At 34.7% G+C, this 27,400-nt stretch overlaps 1 protein-coding gene and 1 long non-coding RNA gene across 2 annotated transcripts; both read left to right on the top strand.

Moving 5' to 3' along the window:
- Positions 1 to 508: 508 nt before the first annotated feature.
- LOC129452940 (titin-like) lies at positions 509 to 26,217 on the top strand. Its single transcript, XM_073861770.1, has 7 exons — positions 509 to 521; positions 642 to 761; positions 2,668 to 2,939; positions 3,128 to 3,241; positions 6,281 to 6,563; positions 6,782 to 7,078; positions 25,886 to 26,217. The coding sequence occupies exons 1-7, from the start codon at positions 509 to 511 to the stop codon at positions 26,215 to 26,217; spliced, it is 1,431 nt and encodes a 476-aa protein (XP_073717871.1).
- LOC141359275 (uncharacterized) lies at positions 14,155 to 15,571 on the top strand. The gene is made up of 3 exons (XR_012365685.1): positions 14,155 to 14,350; positions 14,627 to 14,710; positions 14,851 to 15,571. It is a non-coding gene; the product is annotated as an uncharacterized lncRNA (long non-coding RNA).
- Positions 26,218 to 27,400: the final 1,183 nt, after the last annotated feature.

The following is a 27,400-nucleotide window of genomic DNA, read 5'->3' as shown; positions in this document are numbered from 1 at the left end:
TGTCTGTTGCATTTTACTAGACAAAAATCTGCTTATACTACTTATGTACACTGCAATTAACATTTCTATATTCTATAATTTCTATAAATAAACAATTGTCTACAAATAATATGTTATCGTTTCATCCCTACAATGGACAAGGGGATGACACTGTTGCGCAAGGGATGACAGTCTAGGAGTTGAGTGGAGTGCCCTCTGGTGGTGGCATGACAAGTTTGTTGACATCATTATAGACAAGTTTCCCAGGTGAAATAGGCGGGCCGCCATTAGCCTTTCACTCTGCCAACGACTTCCTGTTGTGTCTGCAAAGCACTTCCGGTTAGCGAGTTATAGCATCTTTTACTGTCTTTGGTTAGCGTGCAGAAAAAGTAAACTATGGATGGTGTTACATGCCGACACGGCTCCAGGACATATTGTGCTGTTGCAACAACTCGTGGCGATTGCTGAATGTTTGGTTGAAAGGAGCAACAACAAACCACAGCCTCATGCCAAACAGCATATCAAGTGAATGAGAGTCAGAGGTGGGTAATTCCATGTGCCAGGAGTAAAAGTCCTCTCCCGTGTTTTGTTCCAATCGCCTGGATTTGCTGGTTGGCGCAGTTTTTCAGCGGGGGTGACCTCCTGGCTCGTTGGTGTTTTAGGCCCTCAACGAAGCCTTCAAGGCACTCCCCGTGCCCTGAGTGTTTCGGTTAATCACGGCTCTGGTGCTGGATGTCGGGCCTTCTGCCGGCTTCTGGCGGTTTGGGCTCGCCGTTGGTCGGGTGAGTGGCGCAGATGTGGTGAGATAGGGATGTGACTGAATTTGATTTTAGCTCGAAATGTTTCGAGCATTTGGGTGACATGTTTCCACGTGTCTGTGGCACGAGTTTCTTTTTCGTGCCGGTTTCACGTGTTGGTTACTCAACAGTTTTTCCTATTTTCTTACCATTGTCGCTTGGGATTGGGGTTAGAATAACTTTGTTACAGAATATTATATTCTCACCCTAACCCTACTCTAAACCCAACCAAAACTGAAAACAGTTTAAAATTCTGTCAAATAAACATAAAAACCAATGCTCAAAGGGGTCATATGATGAAAATGTTAGCATTGCCACTTTGTAGGTGTGAGCAAAAACAGGTCATTGAAATTTGGCTTTCATTATGATGTCATAAGGATATCTTATTAGAATAATACCGCCTCCTTAATCTGAACTCTGAAAGAGAGAGAAAAGAAGGACTTGACAGCACAATTGAGTTTGAATTACAACAAACCACCATCATTGTGATCAGTGTTTGCACTTTATCCGCTCATTTGCATTTTAAAAAACACACCCAAAACGACACATTTTTGGACTTGCCAGCACAATTGAGTTTGAATTACAATAAACCACCATCATTGTGATCAGTGTTTGCACTTCATCCGCTCATTTGCATTTTAAAAAACACACCCAAAACGACACATTTTTGCTCAAACCTACAAAGTGGCAATGCTAACATTTTCATCACATGACCCCTTTAAAACACCAACGAGTCAGGAGGTCACGTCCTGCTGAAAAACTGTGCTAATTAGCAAATCCAGGTGATTGGAACAAAATACTGGAGAGGACTTTTACTCATGGCGCATGGATTTTACACCTCTGACTGTCAAACACCCCCGCATTCTGTGCTCACTGTAAACACCTTGCTGTTGTCTTAAAAGTAACTCTAAAAGTAAAAGTAACTCGCAATGTATGCAAAGTGTCTCTCTTCCTATCAGCGTCGATCAACAAGCATTTAAAATGCTAGGCAGGAAGGCTAGAGGAGATTACTTTTTATTTTTATTTTATTTTTATTTTTAGTTACCTTGCTTGGATGCGGAATGGACAAAACACCATTTTTAACAAGATTTTCGGTCGAATGTTGCCATTCCAAAGCCATTTTTACACCACTACTCAGCCTGCGCAGGAAGTTCTTGGCAGAAACAGGAAGTAAACCGGAAGTGCCCAGGAAACTTGTCTATAAAGTAATGATTTCTTACTTGCTCACCTTAAGCTTGTTCTGGAAATGTGATGTGTTTGAGTCATTGTTTAGTCAGTAAATTCTTTAACATAGACTACTTACAGGCTGTGAGTCAGAAACGGGAGGAATTACGATGACCGTTGCGTCCATGTCGACTTGCTGTGGAAGAAAACTGTTGCCACTTATTCTTGCACTCATTGTAGTCCAAGAAAAGAGATTTCTTTTGGAGATAATTACTCATGTCATTGTAGACTTTGAAATTTGCAGATGGTTAACATGTACTAACATATGCTTACACACCAAAGAAAATAGTGAAAAGGAAAATATTGGGGTTTCAAATTTTATGTGTGTCCACCAACACAGGTGTTATTTTGTCTAACACCTACATCTCTATCTGTGGCTTGTGTTATTTATTTTTACCACAAAATGAAACGAGAAGTCATAATATTGTCAGATGTGAATTAAACCTCATGATCATCTCTTACTAAACTTCCTCATAGTGGTTCTGTATTATAGACACTGAACGCTGAAAAAAATGGATTTATATGGTTTTAGTTTGTGTGGCATTTAAGAAAGACTTCGATTCTCCATAAATGTGTTTTTGTCATTCTTGATTTGAGTCAAACTCAGTGTGTCACTCACATCTATTATAATTGATCTGTTATTATTCTTACAATGTTGTGTGTGCAGATGTGTTTGGTGATGAAGTGAAGTCAGTGTCAGTGACTGAGGGAGATTCTGTTACTCTACACACTGATATTACTGAAATACAGACAAATGATCAGATACTATGGATGTTTGGACCTAAAGGGACTCCTATAGCTCAGATTTATAAGAAAGACATTGAAATGCATGACAGTACTGAGATTTTTGGCAACAGACTGAAGTTGGACAATCAGACTGCATCTATCACCATCACAAACATCACAAGCACATACTCTGGACTTTATGAACTACAGATCTAAAATAACAGAAGATCTTTATATGAGAAATTCAATTTACTATATGGTGAGTTTTGTAATTTCAGTTTTCTGTTTATCCATGTTCATGTAGTGCAGATCAGTTGATTGTATTGAATTTCTATTTTTGTTTATTTGAGAAGTAGTGCACATTAATGTATAAGTGTTTTTATTTTTGCCCCATGTTGCAGTTAGCTGAAACTGTGATACGATTGGTCATTGCTGCTGTGGTGGGCGTGGCTGCTGTGACTGTAGTGGGTCATGAGATCATAGACATCAGAGGACACCACCAGCAGAGGGCGATAGTCATCTGTTTATGGACACTTAAAGGTTTTTCAGTGGTTTTATGTGTTGTGCTGCAATTTGTGAATTTTAGATTTAAAAAAATCAAAGTTAAAAAAGTTAAAAAAGCAAAACTTAAAAACATGTCTGTTCTTTTAGCCCATTGCTGGGTGAAATCTAAACATTTTCTGAGTTAATTTAACCAACGACTGGGTTTGTCCCTTTTTGAAAATAACTCTGCATTTTATGAGTGTATTTGTTTTTAATTTAATATTTTCATTTAAATGCATTTTAACTTGAAATTACATTGTGGAAGAAAAAACTAAAGCATTACAGCAGTCTTACAGAACAGTGTCTTTCATAGAGCATTTTTGTATTTGCATTGTTGTCTTTATCATTTATTTATGATCAAATGTTTTAATGATTGGTAAAGAATAAAACAAATAACCAATCTCAGATGCTATGAAAAGTTTTCCCTCTACATCAAGCAATGAACAAACAGTCTTAATAAAACAATGTTACAATTGCTAAAAGAGGAAAATGAGTTAAGTGAAGGTTAAAAGAAGAATGCCTAACTAAAGGAAACGTTAATCACAATAATGGTGACTTCAAATGAACCCATAACAAACACAAACTTAAGATTTAATGTGATACATTCTGTGATTACATCACGTCAGAAAGAAGATTTGTCTACTAAATCATGTGTGTGGATGCTTGTATTTTGTTCTGACAGTTTAGAAGTTAAACTTATCATCCCGGTTTAGAAAATAACGCTGCAAGTTACAATTCTAGTTCCCTTAACAGAGATGATGATAGAGAGGCAAACGTGAAAGATTGCAGCTTTTGGAGTCATACACCCAATAATGTTCATTTAATACTGCGGATTCATCTATTGCATTTTGTCTTTCTTCAAAATTTTAGTATTACTTTCTCCAAAAAAAAAATCCAGGAAAATTTAGTTATTTGACACAGAATGACCAGCAGGTGTTCACCATTAATGTCTTAATCATCACTTCATTATCTCATTAACTTTAACACTGCTTCAGTGTTACATTTTAACACCAGTCTTTATACACACCCATCTGGGAGTGGATTATATATACACCAAGCAGTGTTTATTTAACACCGGAGATTTTGCTGTGTATAATAATCTTTCAGTATCATGGTATTTCAAAGCGTCTTAATATAACTTTCTGACACAACTATACCACAATACAGTACTAGAACAGTAGGGGTCGTGAAAGTGCTGATTGATCCTTTTTAACTTTTTCAAACGTTTCTGCCACCTAGTCGAAAATATAAATAAAACCTTCACTATCATCTCTCACTAAACTTCCATAAATACAGTAAACAAATGTGGACTTTAAATGGATCTTAAATGTAACTATTGTTTTTTTCTCCATTATCTTGTTACGTACTTAGCACTTCAAATAGATTGACTCAGACTTTTCGAAAGCAAAAGTTCTTCTAATGTCATTCTCATGTTTCCAAGTTTGTCTGCCCACTCCTGTCATCTTCAGCAGACTCTATCCACAATGATCTTAATCTTCATCATCATCAAGCTCAAAATGTGTGTTTTTGTGCAGTGTTGAATGTGAGAGATGTAAGTCTGTCCTGGTACAAAGGAAACAGTTTATTGTCCAGAATCAGTGTGTCTGATCCCAAACTTTAGACTGTTTTTATTAAAATGTTGTATTAAAGTAAGTGTGAGAAAACTTTTGTTAAACTTTCTTAATAGAGACTTCATGGTTTACTATGGATAATAACCTACCCAGTCTCCCGAGGATGCGTATAAATAGCACGAAGTGTAAAACTTGTGCAATACATTCGCCAAATTCCACTTTGGTGTGCATATGATACAAGTCCTTCCCATTCACTTAAACGGGGCATCTTTTTTTGTCGTTTTATTGGTTTCTCAATTTTGTTCTGTTTTTTAAACCATTTTCGCTTGGGTCAAGCCATGGTCGCTTGGAGTTGGGGTTAGAGTTGGGGTTTGGGTTAGGATTTCATTTTTATATAACAAAAAGTTGTTTTAACCCTAAACCCAAGCGAAAATGGTAAAAAATAGCAAAAAAATTGAGAAACTAATAAATAAAACGACAAAAAAGATGCACCGTTTAAGTGAATGGGAAGGACTTGCGTATCATGCACGCCAAAGTGGAATTTGGTATTGCACAAGTTTTACACCTCGTACTATTTATACGCATCTTCAGGAGACTGCTTGTCATGCAGGTTTAGCTAGTTTGTGTATACCAAAAAAGGCAGCACTGTTCAGTTGTCTTGTTTGGGTACAAATTTAATTTGGATACATTTGTATTTTTTAAATAGGCTATATAAAATATTTTATTTGGATGAATTTGGAAACGGCACATCTACAGATACCCAAACCCACAGCTAAGCTCTGGTTTAACTGTTTAACTAATCAGCAGAATTAACCACAAACATTCAACCTCAATAACAACACAACAGCGTGGATGTGTGCGTGTGTTATTATGAGTGACATCAGAGTAGCGCGAGAGCGATTTCCCTCAATATGATTTCTCACATACGGGTAGTTCTGGGCTGGCTGTCATCATGTCACGTGTCATGCTGCATAAAGTTGAGCACATATAAAAACTCGAGACAGCTAACTCCCTTGGTAGAGAACTTCCTTCGCATGCCTGCGCCTCATCGATTGTTTGTAGGAGGAAGTTATTTCTTTTACGTTAACTTTTGGAGGAATGGGAAGATTGTTTGAATCGTGTTTATTTATCGACCTGTTAAAAAATATGAATATAACTTACAACACAGCTTCTCTTTGTCTTTGTTTATTAGTCATGATCGGTACGTAAATTATTTAAATTTTCTTTTATAAAATATTAGCAAGAATGCTTTATGTTAAGTAAAATAAATTATTTTATGATTTCTGTTTTTTTTTTATCAAACTCACGTGGAAAGGCTTATTTAGATGGTCTAAAGTTGTCTTTGTGAACTTGACATGACCTTAAACTGTTTTTTGTTTACTAAATTTGTGTGTAAAAAAATGTTGTTCTTCAGATGTGTTTGTTGTAGATGGAGATGAAGTGAAGTCAGTGTCAGTGATGGAGGGAGATTCTGTTACTCTAAACACTGATATAACTGAAATACAGACAGATCAGCAGATACTGTGGAAGTGTGAATCTAAAGGGACTATAGCTAAACTCTTTACACAGATTATCTTCAGTATATCTGACCGACTGAAGCTGAACAATAAGACTGGATCTCTCACCATCACAAACATCACAATCACAAATTCTGGACTTTATAAACTACAGATCTTCAGTAACAGAGGAAATTCATACAAGAGATTCAATATTACTGTTTATGGTGAGTAAACTTATTATTGTGTGTATGAATGTGTAGATACATAAATATCCGTCATTTAACAAAACATAAATGATGTTAAGCATTGTAACAAAACTATTAAAAAAAACTTAAAAAGAAAGTGAGAATATAATGTTTCATTCAGTATTATTGCTTTGCAAACATGGTTAATTATGTTTATCTTTATCAAAAATGTAATTGGTGAAATAATATTTTTTCAGATCTTTTGCCCATTCCTGTCATCAGGAGAAACTCTTCACAATGTCCTTCATCCTCATCATCAGTCTCAAAATGTGTGTTATTGTGTTCAGTGTTTAATGTGAGAGATGTGAGTCTGTCCTGGTACAAAGAAAACAGTTTATTGTCCAGCATCAGTGTGTCTGATCTCAACATCAGACTCTCTCTATCTCTGGAGGTTGAATATCAGGATACAAACACATACAGATGTATACTCAACAATACCATCACAAACCAAACTCAACATCTCAAAATTACTGATGTTTGTCAGATGTGTTCAGGTATGTCAGCAATGTACAGTAAACCTGCACTGTTTGTTTACTTATCCTGTGATAACTGCAGTGGACACTTTTCCTTTATTAAAGCAAAATTAGAACAACCCCAGAAAAAAAACACTGATAATATTAATCCCTGCTGTTGTGTGTATACAAATGTTCATTTAAAGCTACACCAAAGAGTTTTTTTTTTACCTTAAAATAATGTTTCCAAAAAAGTTTTAGTGGTTCAACAACTCATAACAGGGTGAATGGCACTTTCACATTCGCTTTGCAGCCCTCTATCGGCCAAAACCGCACTAAAGAAGTTTCCAACCGTCGGGTCGTGGTCCTGTAGTTCGAGTGAAAACTACAAAAACTTGCTTTACGGCAGACTTACAATTCAATCAGAGCCAGCTATGCTGCAGGATTTACGACAGTGGTAATGAACAATTACGCTTCTAACCTGTAGGGGGAGCAAAAAGCAAAAACTCTTTAGTGTTGCTTTAAATAAATGCTCTCTAGAATGAGAATGGTATACTAATAACTTATAATATCAGGAAAAGTTTGTCAAACCTTTATATATTTCTTTTAGGTACTATTGTAATCATTTATTTTCCCAGGCTGAGATTTATGTTATAACAAAGACAAAACTAATAAGTCTTTATTTTCTTTTGTTGATTACAGAACTCAGCCAGCGTTCACATTTAATACTGATAGTTGTTGTTGCTGTGTTGCTGCTCATAATTAAAGCTGTATGTGTGATTTACTGCCACCACAACAACTGTAAACAAACAGTAAAGAAGGTGAGTGTTAATGTACAAAAATAGAAAGTACTAAAATATTGTCTTATCTATAATGCAAACTTATACTTTCTTATTTTTTTTTTCATACCTAGGAGATACATTATATCATGCCAACATGCATTGTCATCTAGAAGAAGCTTTAAAAGCGTCTGAATCTGGATCACGAATGAAACACTGTAGCTTGTTTTCCAGGATTTCTTTTTCTTTGCACATCATGGACTACCTCACTGCAATACTTGCAGACATACAATTGCACTTTAGTTAACTACCTCTGGATTTATTGTTAATATATGTTTACATTGTTGTGTTACACTACTATTTATTGTGTCTTTGTATGAAAAAAAACTATGATATGTTTGTTTTGCATTGTGATGTTTAGAGTTCGCATTAACATGAAATCGAAAGTAAACAAGTAGTGGCGTGCCAGGGAGTCTTGACGTCAGACAGCTTGAGCACACTGGTGGAATTTAGAGACTATTTCATTTCCCTGTTCAGAAAGCATAATAAAAATGTGTGAATACTTAAATAGTTATAAATACTTCAGAAGTCACTATGGTATATGTTAAAGTTCTGCTGTTATATCTTGCTATTATATTTCTACTTGTAGTGTGTACTTCCATAGTCAAAATTGCAGAAATGTTACGTCTAGTTTTATTCTCAATGTGCATACAAGAAAAAATAAATATTACATGTTTTTGAAGAGTCGTTCCTTCTCTATTTATTGGGTATTATTGCTTCTGGATTATGCCTTTTAATTCCCAGAATTCCTAAAACTTGTGTCCTTTTTTGTCACATGCTTAACACATGCATGTTTCCCTCATCAATCACAAGAAGAGCTTGCAACCCAACAGGAGAAAGGAGTGTTTCTAAAAGGGGATTACAGAGAAAGTAATTTTATGTTTTCATGATATTGCTGTCCAAGTTTTCATACAGCTACATCTGAGTAAATGATCCTCCAACATCTACTTAACATAAATTATAGTGTTTGGCACTTTCTGTTCCAGTTCTTTCCCATGAGTAACTCCAGTTTTTTTTTACAATGAATACTGCACACAGCAGTTGTGTGGAAGATCTGATGAAACTTTTTCTGCAACTATTTCCGTCCTTTAAAGGTGTTTATGGGTAAACATTCTAGAATTCTAGAATTCAAAACATTCACATTCCAATCTAACCATCTGCGCTACTCACCTGACCAACGGTGAGCTCGAACTGCTTCACTGCAGAAGCTGCCTTGAAGGATCCGGTTGAGGACTTTCATTGGTCATTTTTGTGAACCAATCAAATTTCTTTCTGCCCCTGAGCTCATGTTTAAGTAAAACTCCTATCTGAACTGGTTTGGGGAAAACAATCACGCAAATATTTCCGTTCACCCAGTTTCTCCTGTTCAAAAAACTTCCTGTCTCCACAGACCCACAGTCACATGTTTCTTACACTCAAAAAAATGATTGAAGCCCTTCTTAGAAATGACACATTAAAATTGTGTTCAATTAATGTAAAATACCTCATTAAGAGCAATAAGTATATATATTTAATTAGTCTAACACAAAATGAATATGTACTATAATTTATTGATTTTTTTTTAATTGCGTTAACACAATTAGTTTGAGTTTGGGTTCTGGAAAAATAATTTCCCAGCATGCTTTGCATGCAACTGCTTTTGGAGAGTAATTTTTTAAATTAAAGGGGTCATATGATGAAAATGTTAGCATTGCCACTTTGTAGGTTTGAGCAAAAATGTGTCGTTTTGGGTGTGTTTTTTAAAATGCAAATGAGTGGATGAAGTGCAAACACTGATCACAATGATGGTGGTTTGTTGTAATTCAAACTCAATTGTGCTATCAAGTCCTTCTTTTCTCTCTCTTTCTCTCTGCACTAAACGGCAGTGCAGTGGTTGGAGAGTTCAGATTAAGGAGGCGGTATTATTCTGATAAGATATCCTTATGACATCATAATGAAAGCCAAATTTCAATGACCTATTTTTGCTCACACCTACAAAGTGGCAATGCTAACATTTTCATCATATGACCCCTTTAAGTGTTATTTTATGCATTTTTAGGTAAAGAGAAAGACTTAATAGTGTTTAATGTCCGTTTATCTTATTGATTTAGAAGCGTTTGTGTTATATTTTTTCAAATTGTTTGGTTACCATCGTGCAGAAGAGTGGCCCTGTGGTTAGGTTGTGGATGTGACGTATGTCTCTCAATGAGCACTAACTGTGTTAATGCGTGTTTAGAGATCAGTCTCTTCTCACATGCTCATCCAAAGTATCATATGTTATTATTATTAGCATGCTAACATGTGCTTATGCTTATTAATATGATACAAAAACGGTTTATATAAAATAACAGAATTGAGTTATTCAGACCACACTACATTGAGTTATTCAAACTATGCTAAATTGAGTTATTCAGACTAAACTAAATTGAGTTGAGGCAACTAATTGAGTATTGCCATTTAATTTAAATTGAGTTGGACTAACTCAATTTATTTTAATTGTGTAAAGCTATTTTTTATGAGTTAGGGGTACACATTCATATTGGATGGAAATCCTGCCCACAATTTTATTGAGTTTATCCAATGAATCATTTTTTTGAGTGTAGGAACAAAACACATCAGAAGTTGTTTTTCAGGACAGGGTGTGGTCATTTACAGGTCATTCATGAACAAGTCTGAACAAAGAAAAGTTGTTTTCAATTTATTATTTTCATTTAAATGCATTTTTAACTTGAAATGACATTGTGGAAAAACATAAACGACAACAACCACCTAACCCATGTTTGTATAGACAAATAAAACAAATAATTATAAATCGTCCTAAGTGTTTTATTCACTGATACTGTCTATTCACTGATTTTGGACTGGATTTGTCTTCTGTTCACAATGGATTGCTTGCACAAAATATCACAAACATTATGCCTGATTTCTCTTGGTGAATTGAATGTAAATACTATAGTGTCTATAGTAATCTTTTAGTATCATGGTATTTCAAAGTGTCTTAATATAACTTTCTGACACAAATATACCACAATACAGTACTAGAACAGTAGGGGTCGTGAAAGTGCTGATTGATCCTTTTTAACTTTTTTCAAACGTTTCTGCCACCTAATCGAAAATATAAATAAAACCTTCACTATCATCTCTCACTAAACTTCCATAAATACAGTAAACAAATGTGGACTTTAAATGGATCTTAAATGTAACTATTGTTTTTTTCTCCATTATCTTGTTACGTACTTAGCACTTCAAATAGATTGAATCAGACTTTTTGAAAGCAAAAGTTCTTCTAATGTCATTCTCATGTTTCCAAGTTCGTCTGCCCACTCCTGTCATCTTCAGCAGACTCTATTCACAATGATCTTAATCTTCATCATCATCAAGCTCAAAATGTGTGTTTTTGTGCAGTGTTGAATGTGAGAGATGTGAGTCTGGCCTGGTACATTGCAAATAGCACTGCAACTTTAAAGTTTATTAAAGTTCACATCACACTGGCTTACAGTAAAATAATCTGTCTTAATGCATTAGATCCTGTCCCAAATTCTAGGGGCCATTAACTTGATCAGGAACCCTTCTGACCCTTCTTGATACACAGTAAGCACAATTCAAATCAAAGACATACAAATTGTCTAAAAACATTTGTGGCAACTTGTAACACCTATAAAATGAAACGTTTATCATCAGAAATGTATCTACAATACATGTGAATTATGCCTTGTGTTAATTTTCCTTGTAATATGAAAACCTTTAACTATTAATTGTTATCTTGCGCTCTGACATAAACTCAATCTTTGGCTGCTTTCATCGCCTCAAAATGCACAAGACTTTCCTCTACCGAACAATTTATTCTTGCATCACCTATTTTGCACAAGACTTCATCTTATCAAACAACAAATTATAACACACTATTCACAAAAAACAAACCATGGCCCATTTAAAGCACTGATAACATAAAAGACACACATTTCCAACTGACGTGGGTTAGGCTACATTATGTTTTGTTACATTTTATAAAAAATACAACAACAAAAGAAAAAGGAAAACAATTACTTGCAATGCCAGACACCACTATTTCTAAAATCAATAAACATATAACATAAATATCAATTAATCAGGTATGGCAAAAAGATTTTTTTTATGTTCACACGAGTTGAATTCATGCCTATAATTAAACACACACTAAAAAAGGAAAAACTCTTCTGCCCTCTATAGGACAGACAATTTATTTAATTCGCATAATCAAATCACACAGAAAAAATCTCTTGTTAAATTAATCAGTGTTATGCTTTTTAAATACAGATTCAATATTATTTATTAAAAAACTTAAAATGTTAAATATTTTCTTAACAATAATATAAATAAAAATAGTGTTTATTAATTGCATACTTACCAAAATAATAATTTTAAGGCTGAATTTATTTTAGCTAAAAAAATCTCCTTTTTAAGAAAATAACTTCTCTTTTAATATGTGAAGAGTTTCGTTGCAAAACGAGATAACCATAGTTTTTTTTAATTGTTCAGAAATCTCGTTTTTTGGTTGTGCATTCCAATTAATTTCAATGCAACTGCAGTTGGTTTGTTTTGATTTAAACCTTCATAACTTAAAAATTACAGCTAAGTAGCACCATAAAACAAATTAATAACATGATAACATAATAATAAACATGTTTTGACAAAAATGTAAAAAAATGGATTTATCTCGTTTTGCAACGAAACTCTTCATGTCTTAAACTATTATTAGAATATTCAAAATGCATGCATTTCTTGTGCTTTTCTTAGAATATTTCTTCCCACAAACGAACATTCAAACTAGAATGAACTTGGCGACCTCTTGTGGAGGATTAAATAATCTGCAAGTAAGAACATTAATTTAATAGTTTTCAATGGTACAAATTCAGTATATAATAACAAAGACATAAAAAATTAGGCGATACTGTGTTTAACAAACAAGAGCTTAAAATTGTCTTAAAATACCGCGATTATCCTCATAAATACACTTTGCTTAAGTGAATCAGTAGAGAAATAAATCGCATGCAGTATGCTGGATCCATGCACTTTTAAAATGGTAGTAGGCTATAAACCTTATGATGTCTGTTTCCAATGTAATGCATCAGACAAAGAAAAAAAAATCATTAATTTGTCTTGACTGAATAATATTTGTAACTTTAATAAGAATAAATCTATTAACAGTAACGACTGTACAGTATTATTTTACATTTAATTACCTAATCAGTAACACTTTACAATAAGTTTGTAGGCTATTTGATAACATAAGCCTTTGCTAACATAAACGAATAATGATCACGTTTTTCAGCATGTATTAATCATTGTTAACGTTAGAATGCCAATAGAAATATTCATGTTAGTGCATGGTCCATTAACTAATATTAAAACAATTAAAACTTTTGATTTTAATAATAAATGAGTAAATCTTAAAATGCTGTAGATATATTGTTCATTGTTGGTTCATGTTAACTAATGCATTTACTAATATTAACAAATACAACCTTTCTTGCTGTAAATTAGGCTTTTATCATGTAATTCAATTTATGTACCTGAAAACTATAAGGCCAACCTAAAAACCTGAAACGTGTTTATTTTATTCAATTTAATTCAATTTGAGGGTTTCTCCATTACATGCAAATATTTATGAGATTAATTGGATAAATTAATTGGCACACAATTAATTAGATTAAAATGTTTAATGGCCGCTTCCCAGCTCTAGTTTAAATTTATATAGATGTTTAATATATGTAATTTCAAGTATTGTAAGTTTTTGCATACATAAGTTTGACCTTTTAGTCGTATATTAAGTGTACATGTTCAATTGGTTAATATCAGTAAACGAACAATAAATATGATAAAGATTTTATTTATCTAGGTCTTACTTAAATTCCTGCAGTCTTGAACTTCACCGCCAGAGGTCCTCCTCAGCTGAATTCATGTGAATTATACACAAACCTGTGGTTGGTAGACATTATTCTCTTTAACTGTGTATTCATTCTCTAAGTTGGTCTTAATAATTAATTTGTCTCTGAATATCAAGAGCTGTGTGCTAAGCAGTAGGCCTACCCTAACCACATTCAACATCTTAACATTACTGATGTCTTTCAGACATGTTCAGGTTCAGGTTCAGAGTCTACTTTGCTTACGTAGAATCCTCAAACGTTTAATTGACTGTGGCACTGCACTAAAGCACTCACAGCAAATTTAGCAGAGTTAAAATTACGGTGTTAATGGAAATATAAAGAGTTCGGAGTTAATTTAACACTGAATTGAGTTAAAAAAAAATTTATTTAACTCTATAAAAATAAAGAGTTGGTGTCAAAACAGAGTGTTACCACTTTTTTTTTAATTAACTCCTACAGTGTTTTGTTAGTGGAGTTTGTTAACTCTTAGGGTGTTAAATAGAGAAGACCTCCCACTTTTTACAGCACACACTGAACCGTGTTTTTGGATGATGCAGTTCAAGCAGAAGGTCATCTCTTCACTGTAAATGGTAAGTAAATGTTTAATAAATAAAATTTTGATCAATTACATTTGAGAGTTGTGAGGTGATATGTTTTATATTGCTGTTAGTATCAAGTTTAACATTCAAGAGTATCAAGAGTCATGTGTTATTGTCATTATATGAATGCGGCAGTTGAGTTTAGGTCTTAGCCTCAGATGGAGCAATTCATACTCGTATAATGGTTTTGGAAGTTTTTTTTTTTTTTTTGCTTTATATGCTGTTTAAGTTTAAAATATATGTTTTTGAATCCATAAATGTGTTCAGGAGATTTGCTTTGGGGACTTTGGAGGAGCACAGAAATAGGCCTACATGAACATTTCTTCAGACGAAGAGCAATTTTATAACAAAGTGAGTATTTTTGTGCAAAACATAAATGTATAACTATTTTCAAAGTATTTTGTAATGTGTTCTGTATGTGAATTCTGTAATGCATTTTGTATTGTTTTTTAATAATGAATGTTTCCCTTTTATTTTTGTTTTATTAACAGAAAAGTTCAATATCTAGTCCGAAGATCTGACCGAGGATCATATCACCTCCTTACAGCTGGTTCATCATATTCTGCTGTTATTATGTGAAGACCAACATGGATTTTGGATTGAAATGAAGTCAAACTTGTTTGTATGAACTGAAGCATCCCATAAACTGTGTTTATAAATATCTGTACTGTTGTTATACATTGGGAATGTGCTTTTTAGTTGTCTCGGATGTTATGTTAATTTAATGAACACTTAAATGCATGATACATTGAGAACAATTTTTCTGTCATAAATAAATGTTGATCAGATGACATTTTTTAAAAATCCTTAACAGTTTTTTAATGATAATTAAAGATTATACTGCTGTATTGTTGCATTAAAAAAACTGTTTAAAAATAAAGTTTTTTTGTCCCAAAAGTACCGTAATATGTTTCTGTCTTTACATTTACCATATTAACACCATAGTATTAAAAAATATAACACTACATTGGAGTTAACAAATTACACCGAGGGAGTTAATTTTTAACAAATAAAAAATATTTAACACTTATCAGTGTAAATTTATAGTTAGATTTTTAACTCTGTATAGTGTAAATTGCTAACACTTTAAAAGAGTCAATGTGCCAACACTTTCAAAAGTGTTAAAATAACTCTATTGGGAGTGGACCCCATGAGACACTTTTAAAGTGTTGAAATTAACTCTTATAGAGTTATTCTGAGGTTCCAGATTTTGCTGTGCTAACAGATGTCACTAAGGTATAACCAACTTCCTTGATTTAAACAAATTAAAATTGTGCAAAAAAGCAAACTAATCTAAATTATTCGTACAGTTGCCCATAGCTCTGCTGAAATAAAAGCTGATGCAATTTTGAGTGTGTGAGAACATCAGGGCCCGTATGTATAAAACATCTCAGAAATGCTCTTAAGAATAGTCTTAAGCTATGACTTAATGTCAAAAAATTCTTAGTAAGGAGCAGGACCAGTTTGAGAATAGAAGACGTTTATAAAGAAGCTAAAAGCAACTTTAAGTAAAGTGTAAGACCCATTCTTAAGTGCTGACTTAAGTGCCGCAAACTGGACTACAATGAGTTCAACCTAAAATGGCCGCCCTTAACCTCTGAATCAGCCAATAGAATGCCGGCAACGTTATACAGTCACAGCAGCATGTGACACCATACATTTATGAATCATGAAGACATTACAATTATATAAGTATTTAAATATTTTAATTTAAATTTGCTTCAAAAAATGTTTAACAATATTACAAATAACCATTTTGCACCATTTTGATTAAGATTTTAACATGTTAATGAAATAGACAAACATAATGTTATTTAAAAAATGAAGATGATTAGTCACATTATTTTAATTTCACTCACAAGCTGTTTATAAAGAAAAGACTAAAGTTTGCAAACACTTAGGTAAAAAATACTTTGATGATCAAGCCTGAACAAGATGATCAAGTTAAGTTGGATTTCTCCACTTAACCACAATTGTAATTTATGCCATCTTTGTCACTTTCACCTTTGGCTTGCTCACTGCTAACATTGCTAACATTATGTTTTGGGTCAGGGTTGTATACTCTAATATCACTTTACATGTAATAGTGTCAATGCAATCTTGTAGATACTTCACATTTTCATGGTAGATTTTATTTACATTTTATGGTATTTTATTTACCTATCATAAACTGTAAAATGTAAAAGCGGATCTACCTAAAAAACTTCAATTGGTAACACCAAATATTTAAACATTTTTAACTTTAATTATTACACTTAAACTGAGAAAATTTAAGTTGAAAAAACATAAAATTTTTAGGGATTATTAATAATTTGATCCAACTTTAACTTTTTACAGTGTATATCATTCAAATTTATATTCATTTATATACCATTGCTGTCTTGATAATCCCATAAAATTCTTGGTACTGTGCAAGCACTTGAATAAGTTTCACTAATATACATCTTATACTGTATATTATATTGTGTAATATAATATACATTTTATAACCCTATACTCTATATTTCATGTTATATTAATTCCTATCTACTGTCTATATAACATGAATTTATTGTACATTTTCTGCTCTGCAACAATCCATGTGCCAGGAGTAAAAGTCCTCTCCATTATTTTGTTCCAATCACCTGGATTTGCTAATTAGCACAGTTCTTCAGCAGGAGGTGACCTCTTGACTCGTTGTTTTTTTAAGCCCTCAACGAAGCCTTCAGCACTGGTGCTAGATATCGAGCCTTCCACCAGCTTCTGGCAGTTCGAGCTCACTGTTGGTCAGGTGAGTAGCGCAGATATGGTAAGATAGGAATGTGACTGTATTTGAATTCAGCTCTAAATGTTTTGAGCGTTTAGGGGCCGTGTTACCGCGTTTTCCCGTGTCCATAGCACAAATTTTTTTTCGTGCCACTTTCGTGTAATGGTTGCGCAATTGTTTTTCCCATTTTCTTACCATTGTTGCTTGGGGCTAAGATTTGTGGTTTTTCGTCTGATTTTTAAAATGTTTTCGTGCGAGGAAAAAATGCGTTTGTCATAAATGCGGATGTCATTTTAAGCATTGGTTTATATGTTTATTTATCAGAATAACCCAGAAGTTGGGGTTAGGTGAGGATGTCATTTTATTTAACAGTAAGTTGTTCTAACCCCAGTCACAAGCAACAATGGTAAGAAAAATAGGAAAAACAATTGAGCAACCAATACGTGAAACTTCCACAAAAAAATTTGTGCCACGGTCCCATGAAAATGCAGTGACAAAGAAATTCCGACAAGCAATTAAAATTGGATTACAAGTAGTTCGCAGTGCAGTTTAACCGGTATAACCATCTTACAGTATATCCAGGATCCCACACAAGTTTTAAAGAAAATAACTACCATTAAGAATATTGGTGATTGTTTTATAGCTGTGGAATCTTTGTACAGAAATATAGTCCATGATGAAGGCTTGGATCTATAAGGTAATTAAAATCAAGATCAAAGGATGCACTGCCTCCTAGTAATTTAATTGTATGTCAGATTGGACACTAAAAAAACAATGTTTTTCTGTTTGAAGACTCATTATACAGACAAGAAAAAGGGACTGCAATGGGGGCAAGTTTCGCCCCAAATTTTGCTAACCTGTTCCTTGGTTTATGGGAAGAAAGTTTTGTGTACTCCACCAGCAATGTTTTAGAAATGGTGTGGTGGGGACGCTATATAGATGATGTTATTCTTTTCTTCTCAGGCAGTGAGAAAGAACTACTTGACTTCCATGTTAACATCAATTCAACTATTAAAAATCAAAGACTGAATTGTGAATGTGATAAGTCTGTAATTATTTTTTTGGACTTAACCATTAGAAAGCATGCACCTGGAGATTGAGACGAATATGTGACTCAGATGCAGATTTTGAGGTACAGTCTACTGCCTTGACACTGCAATTTCAACAAAGAAGATTGGGTATGTCATTGTTAAAAAAAGCTCATGTCAAAGCTCAGTCGCTGAAGAGCAAAACAAAACAAAAAACAAAAATTAAATACAGGCCTTAATAACAAAGTACATTATGTCACAAGATACTGCAGAGAAGCGACACAAATTAAATGGATTATACAAAAGAATTGGAATATCTTACAAGTAGATGAGACTAAGGGAATTTTTTAAAGAACCCACTGATTTTATGTTCAAATGTGCCCCAACAATCAAGGACAAATTGGTAAAGAGTTTTCTTCCAGCTCCAAAAAAAAAGAAACTTGGCTAAAACAACCTAAATGGACCTAAATTTTAGCTTTGGCAATTGTAATTGTTGTATGAACATGATCCACACCAATACATTTGAGGACACACGACAAAAGAAATGTAAGTTCATAGTTTTTATTAATTGTTATTCCACCCATGTTATCTACAGACTGGAATGTCCATGTAATCGTTTCTATGTGGGTCTTACATAGATACGTGATTCGGACTGGTAACATGAATTATCCAATGGCAAAAAACTTCATAGGGGAGAGTGGGGTAAAGTGAGACATCGGGTAAAGTGAGACACCCCCTGTATCTAGGCAACGGAACACATTTGTGGTCCTAAGACTATTATGTTTTTAAGCCCCTCAAATTTCCCCTTGGCCATAAAGGAGAGGACCTCATGCTGCTGTGGTTAGCATGTTTTTTTCACAAAAATATATTTTTTGCTTGTAAAAGTAAATTTTCTTGCTGTCAACTTAATCAACTGTTGTGCCAAAGCAAATTGATTGATGTAGAAAAACTTATATCACACATGTTTATTAACTACCAACATATAAAACCTTGTGTTGATGCTAGCTGAAGATTAGCCTGAATTTCCAAGAGAGAGAGTTTTTTTCCAAAATGTGGCGGTGGGGTAAAGTGAGACAAATGCTGTGGGGTAAAGTGAGACATGAGGCACAAGCTCAGTTTAGTCTAAAACATACTTTAATGTAATATTACATTACATTACATATGTTTTATTTTAATGTTATAAACATTGCAGAAAAACCATTATGCCTAGTCAATACACCAGGAAGAAAGCCTGGCGAAAAACACCCCTTGAGGAGATGGAGAGTGCAGCTGCTTAGGTCAAGGAAGGAAAGAAGTCTCTAATGCTACGTACACACCAAACGCGAGGCATCGTGGTACTGTGGGTTCACACCAGACACAAGTTCAACAATTTGCGCAAGTAGATTACATACAAAGTCAATGCAAAGACGCGATCAGACGCGTCCTCGCGTGTGGCGATGCGAATGACGTGATATGGGTGGCGCGATGCCCCACATTTGGTGTTTACGTAGCATTACTTAGTCTAGATTACTCACGGGATTTAACATTGTGTCATGCAAATTTTTCGCTCGAGATAAATATCTTCAACTTGGGCGAAGACATGTTTGAGGTGAATAGTGCGGGTTTTCGCAGCAAATGCTCCGCTCAAATGGCATCATTCGCATCGCCCCAGGCGAGGATGCGTCTGATCGTGTCTTTGCATTAACTTTGAATGTAATCTGCTTGCACAAATTGTTGAACTCATGTCTGGTGTGAACCCACAGTAAGAGCAGCTGCAAGGGGTAGAAATATTGATAGATAGTTCTGATTGTCTTTTGCGCTGACCCGCAGACACTAGCTGGCTCTAAGGGTCCTTTGTTCTGACCCCCAGACTGCGTTCTAATCTAACTGGTTCTATATGTCATTTGAATGTTAATTAAAAAAATGTGAATTGTCGGAGCCAATGGTGTATAGTGGGCAACGCTCCGACATGTGGTGCTTTCACACTTTCTGCGACCCGAGTTCGATTCCCGGCTCGTGGTCATTTGCCGATCCAATACCCTTCTCTCCTCCCTGTACTTAACTGTCCTCTCCGAAACTCACTGTGAAATAAAGGCAAAAACTGGCCAAAAAAATATAACTTTTGAATTATATTATGTTGTATTTGATTTTGGTTTAGAGTTCCTGTACTTTCAAGTGTTTAGAAAAATAATGTTCTTAATTGGCCAATCCCCTTGATTCTTTTACTAGTCCAACATTAGTTCTGGAATGTGTGGTTGTCAAGCTAGCCGTCAGGATTTTATCTGTTACAATATGTGCTGTTATGGTAGTATCAGAGTGGAAAAAGTAAGTGGATCAGTTTACCCCGAGCTGGTTCACTTTACCCCCTTAATTTTTCTGGTCTGTCTCAGTTTACCCCTAAGCTGGGGTAAAGTGAGACACAAGACCACTTTTTTTAAAACAATCATATTTTCACTGCTCTTCGTCCTGAATACATTCTGGTAATTTCCATAGCTAGGAAACATCCTGAATTAATGGGAAATGTGTAAATTTGACTGATATATCATTTTAGTTCGCTTAGAGGGGAGCAAATGTAAAAAATGTCTCACTTTACCCCACTCTCCCCTACAGGCCAAACATGGTAGTGACAGTAATTTGAAAGTCATTGGAATTGAACTTGTGATATGTAGCAGAGGCGGAGACAGACTGAGACGGTTAAAACAATGAGAGACTTATTGGATACATACTTTGAGTGCTCTGACATATCCTGGGGCAAGCTCAAGCTCACACCGGTGCACAACGTTTTGCTACGGTTTCCAGGTTGAATGACATGTTTCTTGGAAACGTTGTGCAATGGCGTGCAACAGGTTTTAGAAGCGTTTTCTCTTGTTTGGTGGGTGTGTCAGAAATGTCGGCCCAATCAGCGGCAAGATGTATAAAACTACGCGGTAGTAAAGAGACAGCTCGCTCAATGGGTTCAAGTTGGAATGTTGTTTTTATTCTGGGGGTATTTTACAGTATTAAACACACATTTATAACGATTTCATCAGGCTTCAGAAACATTTATAAAAGAACACAAAGAATGGCCTCTCAGCTACCTTAGTTGCAACTCTTACGTCATCACAACAGGGCGTTCAACGCATCACCGTCTCTGTTTAATAAACATTGTGCAACGTTTTGTCGCAGCCCCCCACTGAGCAAAGCGTCATAAAAAGACGTCATTTTGACGTCCCATGAGGAGCCAGAATGAAAGTTTTTATGACGTCTTTTTATGACCTGTTCTGAACATCCAAGATTGATGTCAAGGGGACCTCCATGCAAAGTAAAACTATTTAAAATGTGGTCTTTTTAAACATTATATGTGTATATATAATCTTTATATATGAATAAATGTTAAAAATTTTTGCTTATAGATAATTCCCAAATATACCAGTTCCACCTTAACTGTCTTGCTCTCTCTCTCTCTCTCTCTCTCTCTCTCTCTCTCTCTCTCTCTCTCTCTCTCTCTCTCTCTCTCTCTCTCTCTCTCTCTCTCTCTCTATCGTTCAATAATTGAAGTGAAGTGACGTGAACTTCACTCTCCCTCCCACACTTGCTCTCGCTGGATAATTGTTACATGTACATTCTCTAAAACAATGTCATCACCATTACAAAAAGTTTTTTTAACAAAGCATTGTTTTAAAGTAGGACCATACTGACTAAACAAACCAAATTCACTCTATTTTTTGTCATTTCTACCTGCTCGTTTTTGAGAATTTACAAGATTCTGATGTTTTATTGAACATGTTCTGTCACCACCATGGTGATCAGTGTTTCCTTTAGTTGGGTAGTTTGACTCTTTGTTTTTATATTATAAAGTGTGTGCTTGATGATGGTGTTTTTTAAAACACATTATTATTGCACCAAGTGATTGTTACCAATGCAACTTACTTGTGGCTTCACATTAATTACATTGATGGTCAGAAGTGATGGTATAATATAACATAACTGAACTAACAACACAGATAAGGCATCATAAATTTAGTTTAGAAGTAAACCTCTATCTCAGTTTTGTTTGGAGCTGCAATAAACATACTTCCGTGCATACTGCTGCCTACTGTAACTGAAACCTCGTGGCTGTAATCAAAAATGTAAAGTCTAGATTTTTTTGACACAGATGCAGACATCAAGAATCAGACCATGAATCACAACGATGGTGAGTTTTCTAAATGTTGCAATGCATTGCACCAGCGTATTATAAAAACTCATGAGTCCAGAGAGTGTCACCACTGTTGTGATTCATGGGCTGATTCTTGATGTCTGCATATGTGACAACGAAATCTGGACTTTTAATTGTATATAAGTGCTTCCCAGTGGTGGTATGAACCTAAGTAATAAGTTGTGACAAGATGTGACACCTCAAATCAATTGAGAAATTGAGACAATTCTACATGGTTTAAAAAATGAATTTACAGACTTTACATATGTGGTATTACTCTTGGTAAACTTTGAATGAAGTTGTAAGATCCACATGTGAGTTTTGTTTATAACAAATTTTCTTTGCAGCAAATAACATGCTTTAGCAAACACTCTTACAAAAACCAAACACTACTATGAAAAGTCAAAGAGTCAAACTACCCAACCAAAGGAACCACCGATCGTCACCATGGCGACAAAACATCCCCAACCAAACGTCAGCATATACATCTCTGTTAATTAAAGAGAGAGAAAGAGAGAGAGAGAGAGAGAGAGAGAGAGAGAGACAGAGAGAGAGCATTTAAGGTGGAACTTTATCTATGAGCAGTGCTATGTTTTTAAACACTCATTCATTTATAAAGATTACATTATTTTATCAGCTTAACAAAATTTTTCTACAAAAATACACGTGATGTTTATGTTTTTTGACTCAGAACTCATTTACCACATTTGTATAAAATATTTTTGTATTGATTTCCCGAACCCCTTTTGGACGTCTACCTGACGTCCAAGAGGGGTCATAGTCAGACGTCCAGATACTGTACCAGATCTGCACGTTGTATAGACATACAGATAAGGGCCTGGACCAACCGACCTAACATAGACATATTCTGCACGTCGAGCGGACGTCTCATGTTTAGTGGGCCTGGACTTAATGAAGATATTGATTCCTCTAATTTTTTATAATTTTTGCAGGTAGCTTGTTTTCCATATAATTTTTCATGCTAATGTTTGAGTTTTGAATTTGTTTTTTGTAATCATGTTTAATAAAGAGTTTTGGATTGTTTGGTAAACTGTTATATAACCTAGTTTACTTCTAAGAGACCTCTAGTGGTGAGATCTTGAAAATGTGCACAGGTGTCTCTGTTTAACCAATTCTTAACCAAAAGTATACTAGGGACGTCCGCGTGCAGCCCAAAAAGGCCGGGGTATACCTTTTTCCGCGTCCGGCTCACCCGCGCAGGCATCCGCGCAGCTTTCCAAGTATACTTCCCGCGGCTAAACTCGGATGGCCCTAGTATACTTTCGGCTTTAAACTCGCTCCTTCGTTTCTTTGGCTGATCTGCTGTGCTTCGTTGCCTCCCTTCCTCCTCCCCTCTACCCTCTCAAACATGAATGGAATGTGGTTTATATAGATGTTAGGAGGAGCCGAATAAACTTTTAAATGTTAAACTGAACATAGGGCGTAGGAAGCAAAAAAAAAAAAAAAAAAAGGGGTGGGTCCAAAGAGTAAAAACACATTTAAAAGCAGAGCACCGAGAGTGATAGGTGATAGTACATGCATCGTTTGATCATTGATCATTTATTTTTGGAACGAAATCATTCTGCTTAAAAGCAGAGTCTCTGGTTGTCAGCGTTTAAATTTAGTTTATTCATCGATCTCAATGTGAAGTTTATATCGAAAGATTGTTTGAAGATCTGTTATGGAATATGAGTCATCATATAGCATATCTCTGTTTGTTTTTAATCACGACCGGTAAGTAAAGAATTTTCTTTTATGAAATTTATGCAAAACGACTTGGTTAAAATTGTCTTGTGAATTTTCATGATTGCCACTGATCTGAAACAGTTTAGTTATTTTAACTAAATTTGTGGGTAAACAAATAATGTTGTTTGTTCTTCAGGTGTGTTTGGAGATGAAGTGAAGTCTGTGTCAGTGATGGAGGGAGATTCTGTTACTCTGCACACTAATATTACTGACATACAGAAAGGTGATCAGATAGTGTGGATATTTGGACCTAAAGGGACTGTTATAGCTGAAATATATACAGAGATTATCAATACATATGATGGGCTAAAGCTGGACAGTCAGACTGGATCTCTTACCATCCCAAACATCACAATCACAAACTCTGGACTTTATAAACTAAAGATCAGCACCAACATGGGGAATTCATACAAGAAATTTCTTGTTACTGTCTATGGCAGGGGTGTCAAACATACGGCCCGCGGGCCGCATACGGCCCACAAAGGTGTCCAATCCGGCCCGCATGATGATTTATAAAATATGAAATACATATTTTAAAAACCCTTTCAGGCGGGTGTCTAGTTCGATTTTAATATGAGAGACTTGCGGAAAGCAGCAAAACGCGGAACATAGACTAAACACGGTGCCCAAAAATCTTGCTGTTGTATTGTTACTGCTCCGCTAAAGATCCACTTATTCCGGTGATCCACTTCGTGTTTTCCCGACCGCTCCGCAGCATCTCTGTGTCCACAGTGCCTGGAGAGCGAAGATGACAGTTCCCGAAGTTCGTTGCATTAACAGGTAGATTAATTACATCAAATCAGTTGTTAAACAACAGAATTATTAATTTGGAAGTTTGTTTATGTATTTCTTCCGGTAATGATTTGCTGTCGGTGTTTTAAAAGTGCTAACAAGTGCTAGCAAGCAAAACAAAAACAAAATAGCCACATTTTTATTAACGTTACAATACATGTCTAATCGATTTAATGTTCCCGGTCAGATCTAAGTTAATATAAACACTAAATTTGCTGTTGTTGGCACACTTTGTAGACAAAAAAATACAAAAAACACCAATGCCTTCACAAAATAACGACAGAGAACGGAAAGAGAGGCTGCTAAAGGCAGTTCAACATTGCAAACATGGATTCAAAGCTCCATCAAGCCAGTAGGTAAATCATATTGAATATTTAGCAGATTGTCACACTTTAATTCTTGTTATTATATTTCCCATTATAATCACATGCTAGTAATATAACACATCATAATATTTTATTAAAACCATAATAATAGTACCAACCCCCTTAGTGCCCTTTTTGGTTTGGGCCACTGCCCCATCTAGCATTTTCATTTTCTAAATGACTGTTCTCATTACAAATATATTCCAAAGAAAAGTGAATGATTTATAAATAATTTTGGCATTAAGGAATAATGCAAAAGAAGTTAAATTAAGGCTTTTCAACCTAAGGCCAGTGGATTTTGTACAGATGTAAATTTGTGTGTATAATATGTACAGTATGAGTGTGACCTTATGAAATGTAGTTTTCACAGAGCTGTGTGTTTCTCTAGTTTTCTTGCTGAACAAACAAATTAATTGGTTTGTTTAGTTAATATTAACACAATTATCAGCACACTAAAGTTTAAAAAAAATATCCGGCCCTCACATCATGGCGTTATTTACCATCCGGCCCTCAGCCTAAAATGAGTTTGACACCCCTGGTCTATGGTGAGTACATTTAAGTTTAAAAATGACACCAACACTGTTATACATTATTTCATTTATTATTTAATGTCTAAAAAATCTTTACAGATATCTTTATCAGTAATTTAATTTTCTAAACATAATATTTATTTGAACTTTTTGGTATTTCCAGCTCGTCTGCCCGTTCCTGTTATCATGAGAAACTCTTCTCAATGTCCGTCACCATCAAGCTTAAAATGTGTGTTATTGTGTTCAGTGTTGAATGTGAGAGATGTGAGTCTGTCCTGGTATAAAGGAAACAGTTTATTGTCCAGCATCAGTGTGTCTGATCTCAACATCAGACTCTCTCTACCTCTGGAGGTTGAATATCAGGATAACAACACATACAGCTGTGTGGTGAACAATCCCATCACAAACCAAACTCAATATTTCAACATTACTGATGTCTGTCAGATGTGTTCAGCTATAACAGCAATATTAATAATTCTGTCTGTCATATATTGACCTGCACTGTTGTTTTCTGTTGGACGTCATCCTGTGATAATAATTCGTTGAAACTTGTGGAATCTTCTAAATAAATAAAATGCTGACAATATCATTCCTTGCTAAAGGGTGAATACAATTTAGTTTTTTCAAACTATTCTTAATTATCTTTAAAATAATGATTCCATTAAAAGAGAGTTTATTCATAATTTATTTACCTTCACAATCTATCACAAACTATGAGAAAACGAAAATTTTTACTAATGATACTTTTTTTCTTTGCATATTACAGAATTACAGCACTTTTATGTAATACTACTGACAGCTACAATTGTTCCGCTGCTCATAGTTGTAGCTTGTGTGATTTACTGTCAGTACAACAAGAAGGTGAGTGTTCATGTGCAAAAATAGATAGTACCAAACCATTTTCATTACTAATACATGCCTTATTATTTAAAACATTTTATTGTTATTATTAAAACAGTTGTGCAGACCATTATATATGCATGTATCTCCTGGAACTCCTGTATAATTCAACCAGTCAAAGGAAGACTTTGAAGCTGCTGAAGTGTTTCTGGATAATTCCATATGCAATGGTCTGTGGACCTGATGTCTGTGGCTGTGACTGCAATATACTGTACCAAGCCAACATTATGATGCCCACTGCCAGGGCCGTTTCTAGGGATAAGCAATCTAGGCAGTTGCCTGCTGCAGGGGTCGCCAAAAGAGCCAATATACATTTTGCCTACTGCTTCGCTGGCTTGAATGAGTGAAAGATGAGCACTGCAACAATGACAAACTGTAAAACAAACATTTCAATACATTTGAACAAAGAAACATCTTATAATGAATAGTGCAGATTTGCTGTTGGAGTGAAAGCAGGGGTCAAGCAGTGCAGTTGAGTATCCTGATGGCCTGTGGGCAGAGGCGGACACTACTTAAGTATTTTTACTTTCTACATAAAAGTAATTTTTTAAGTATTCGTATTTTATTAGTGTTTTTGTTTGGAAAACATACATTTCAGAACATATTATCATAATTTTTACTCCAATACATTTCAGAATTTTAAGTTTTTGGTTTATATTTAATATTTCAGTACATTAAACATCTAGTTTTTGTTTTACTTGAGTAAAAGTAAAAAAGGATTTATTACTTTTTACTTAAGAAAAGTAAAAGTACACATTTTTTATGGAATTAGGTAAGA

The sequence above is a fragment of the Misgurnus anguillicaudatus genome, chromosome 23, assembly GCF_027580225.2.
Source record: "Misgurnus anguillicaudatus chromosome 23, ASM2758022v2, whole genome shotgun sequence".
Classification (NCBI taxonomy): Eukaryota; Metazoa; Chordata; class Actinopteri; order Cypriniformes; family Cobitidae; genus Misgurnus; species Misgurnus anguillicaudatus.
Note: the sequence above shows the minus strand (reverse complement) of the source record. Positions and strands in the feature narration are given on the sequence as shown.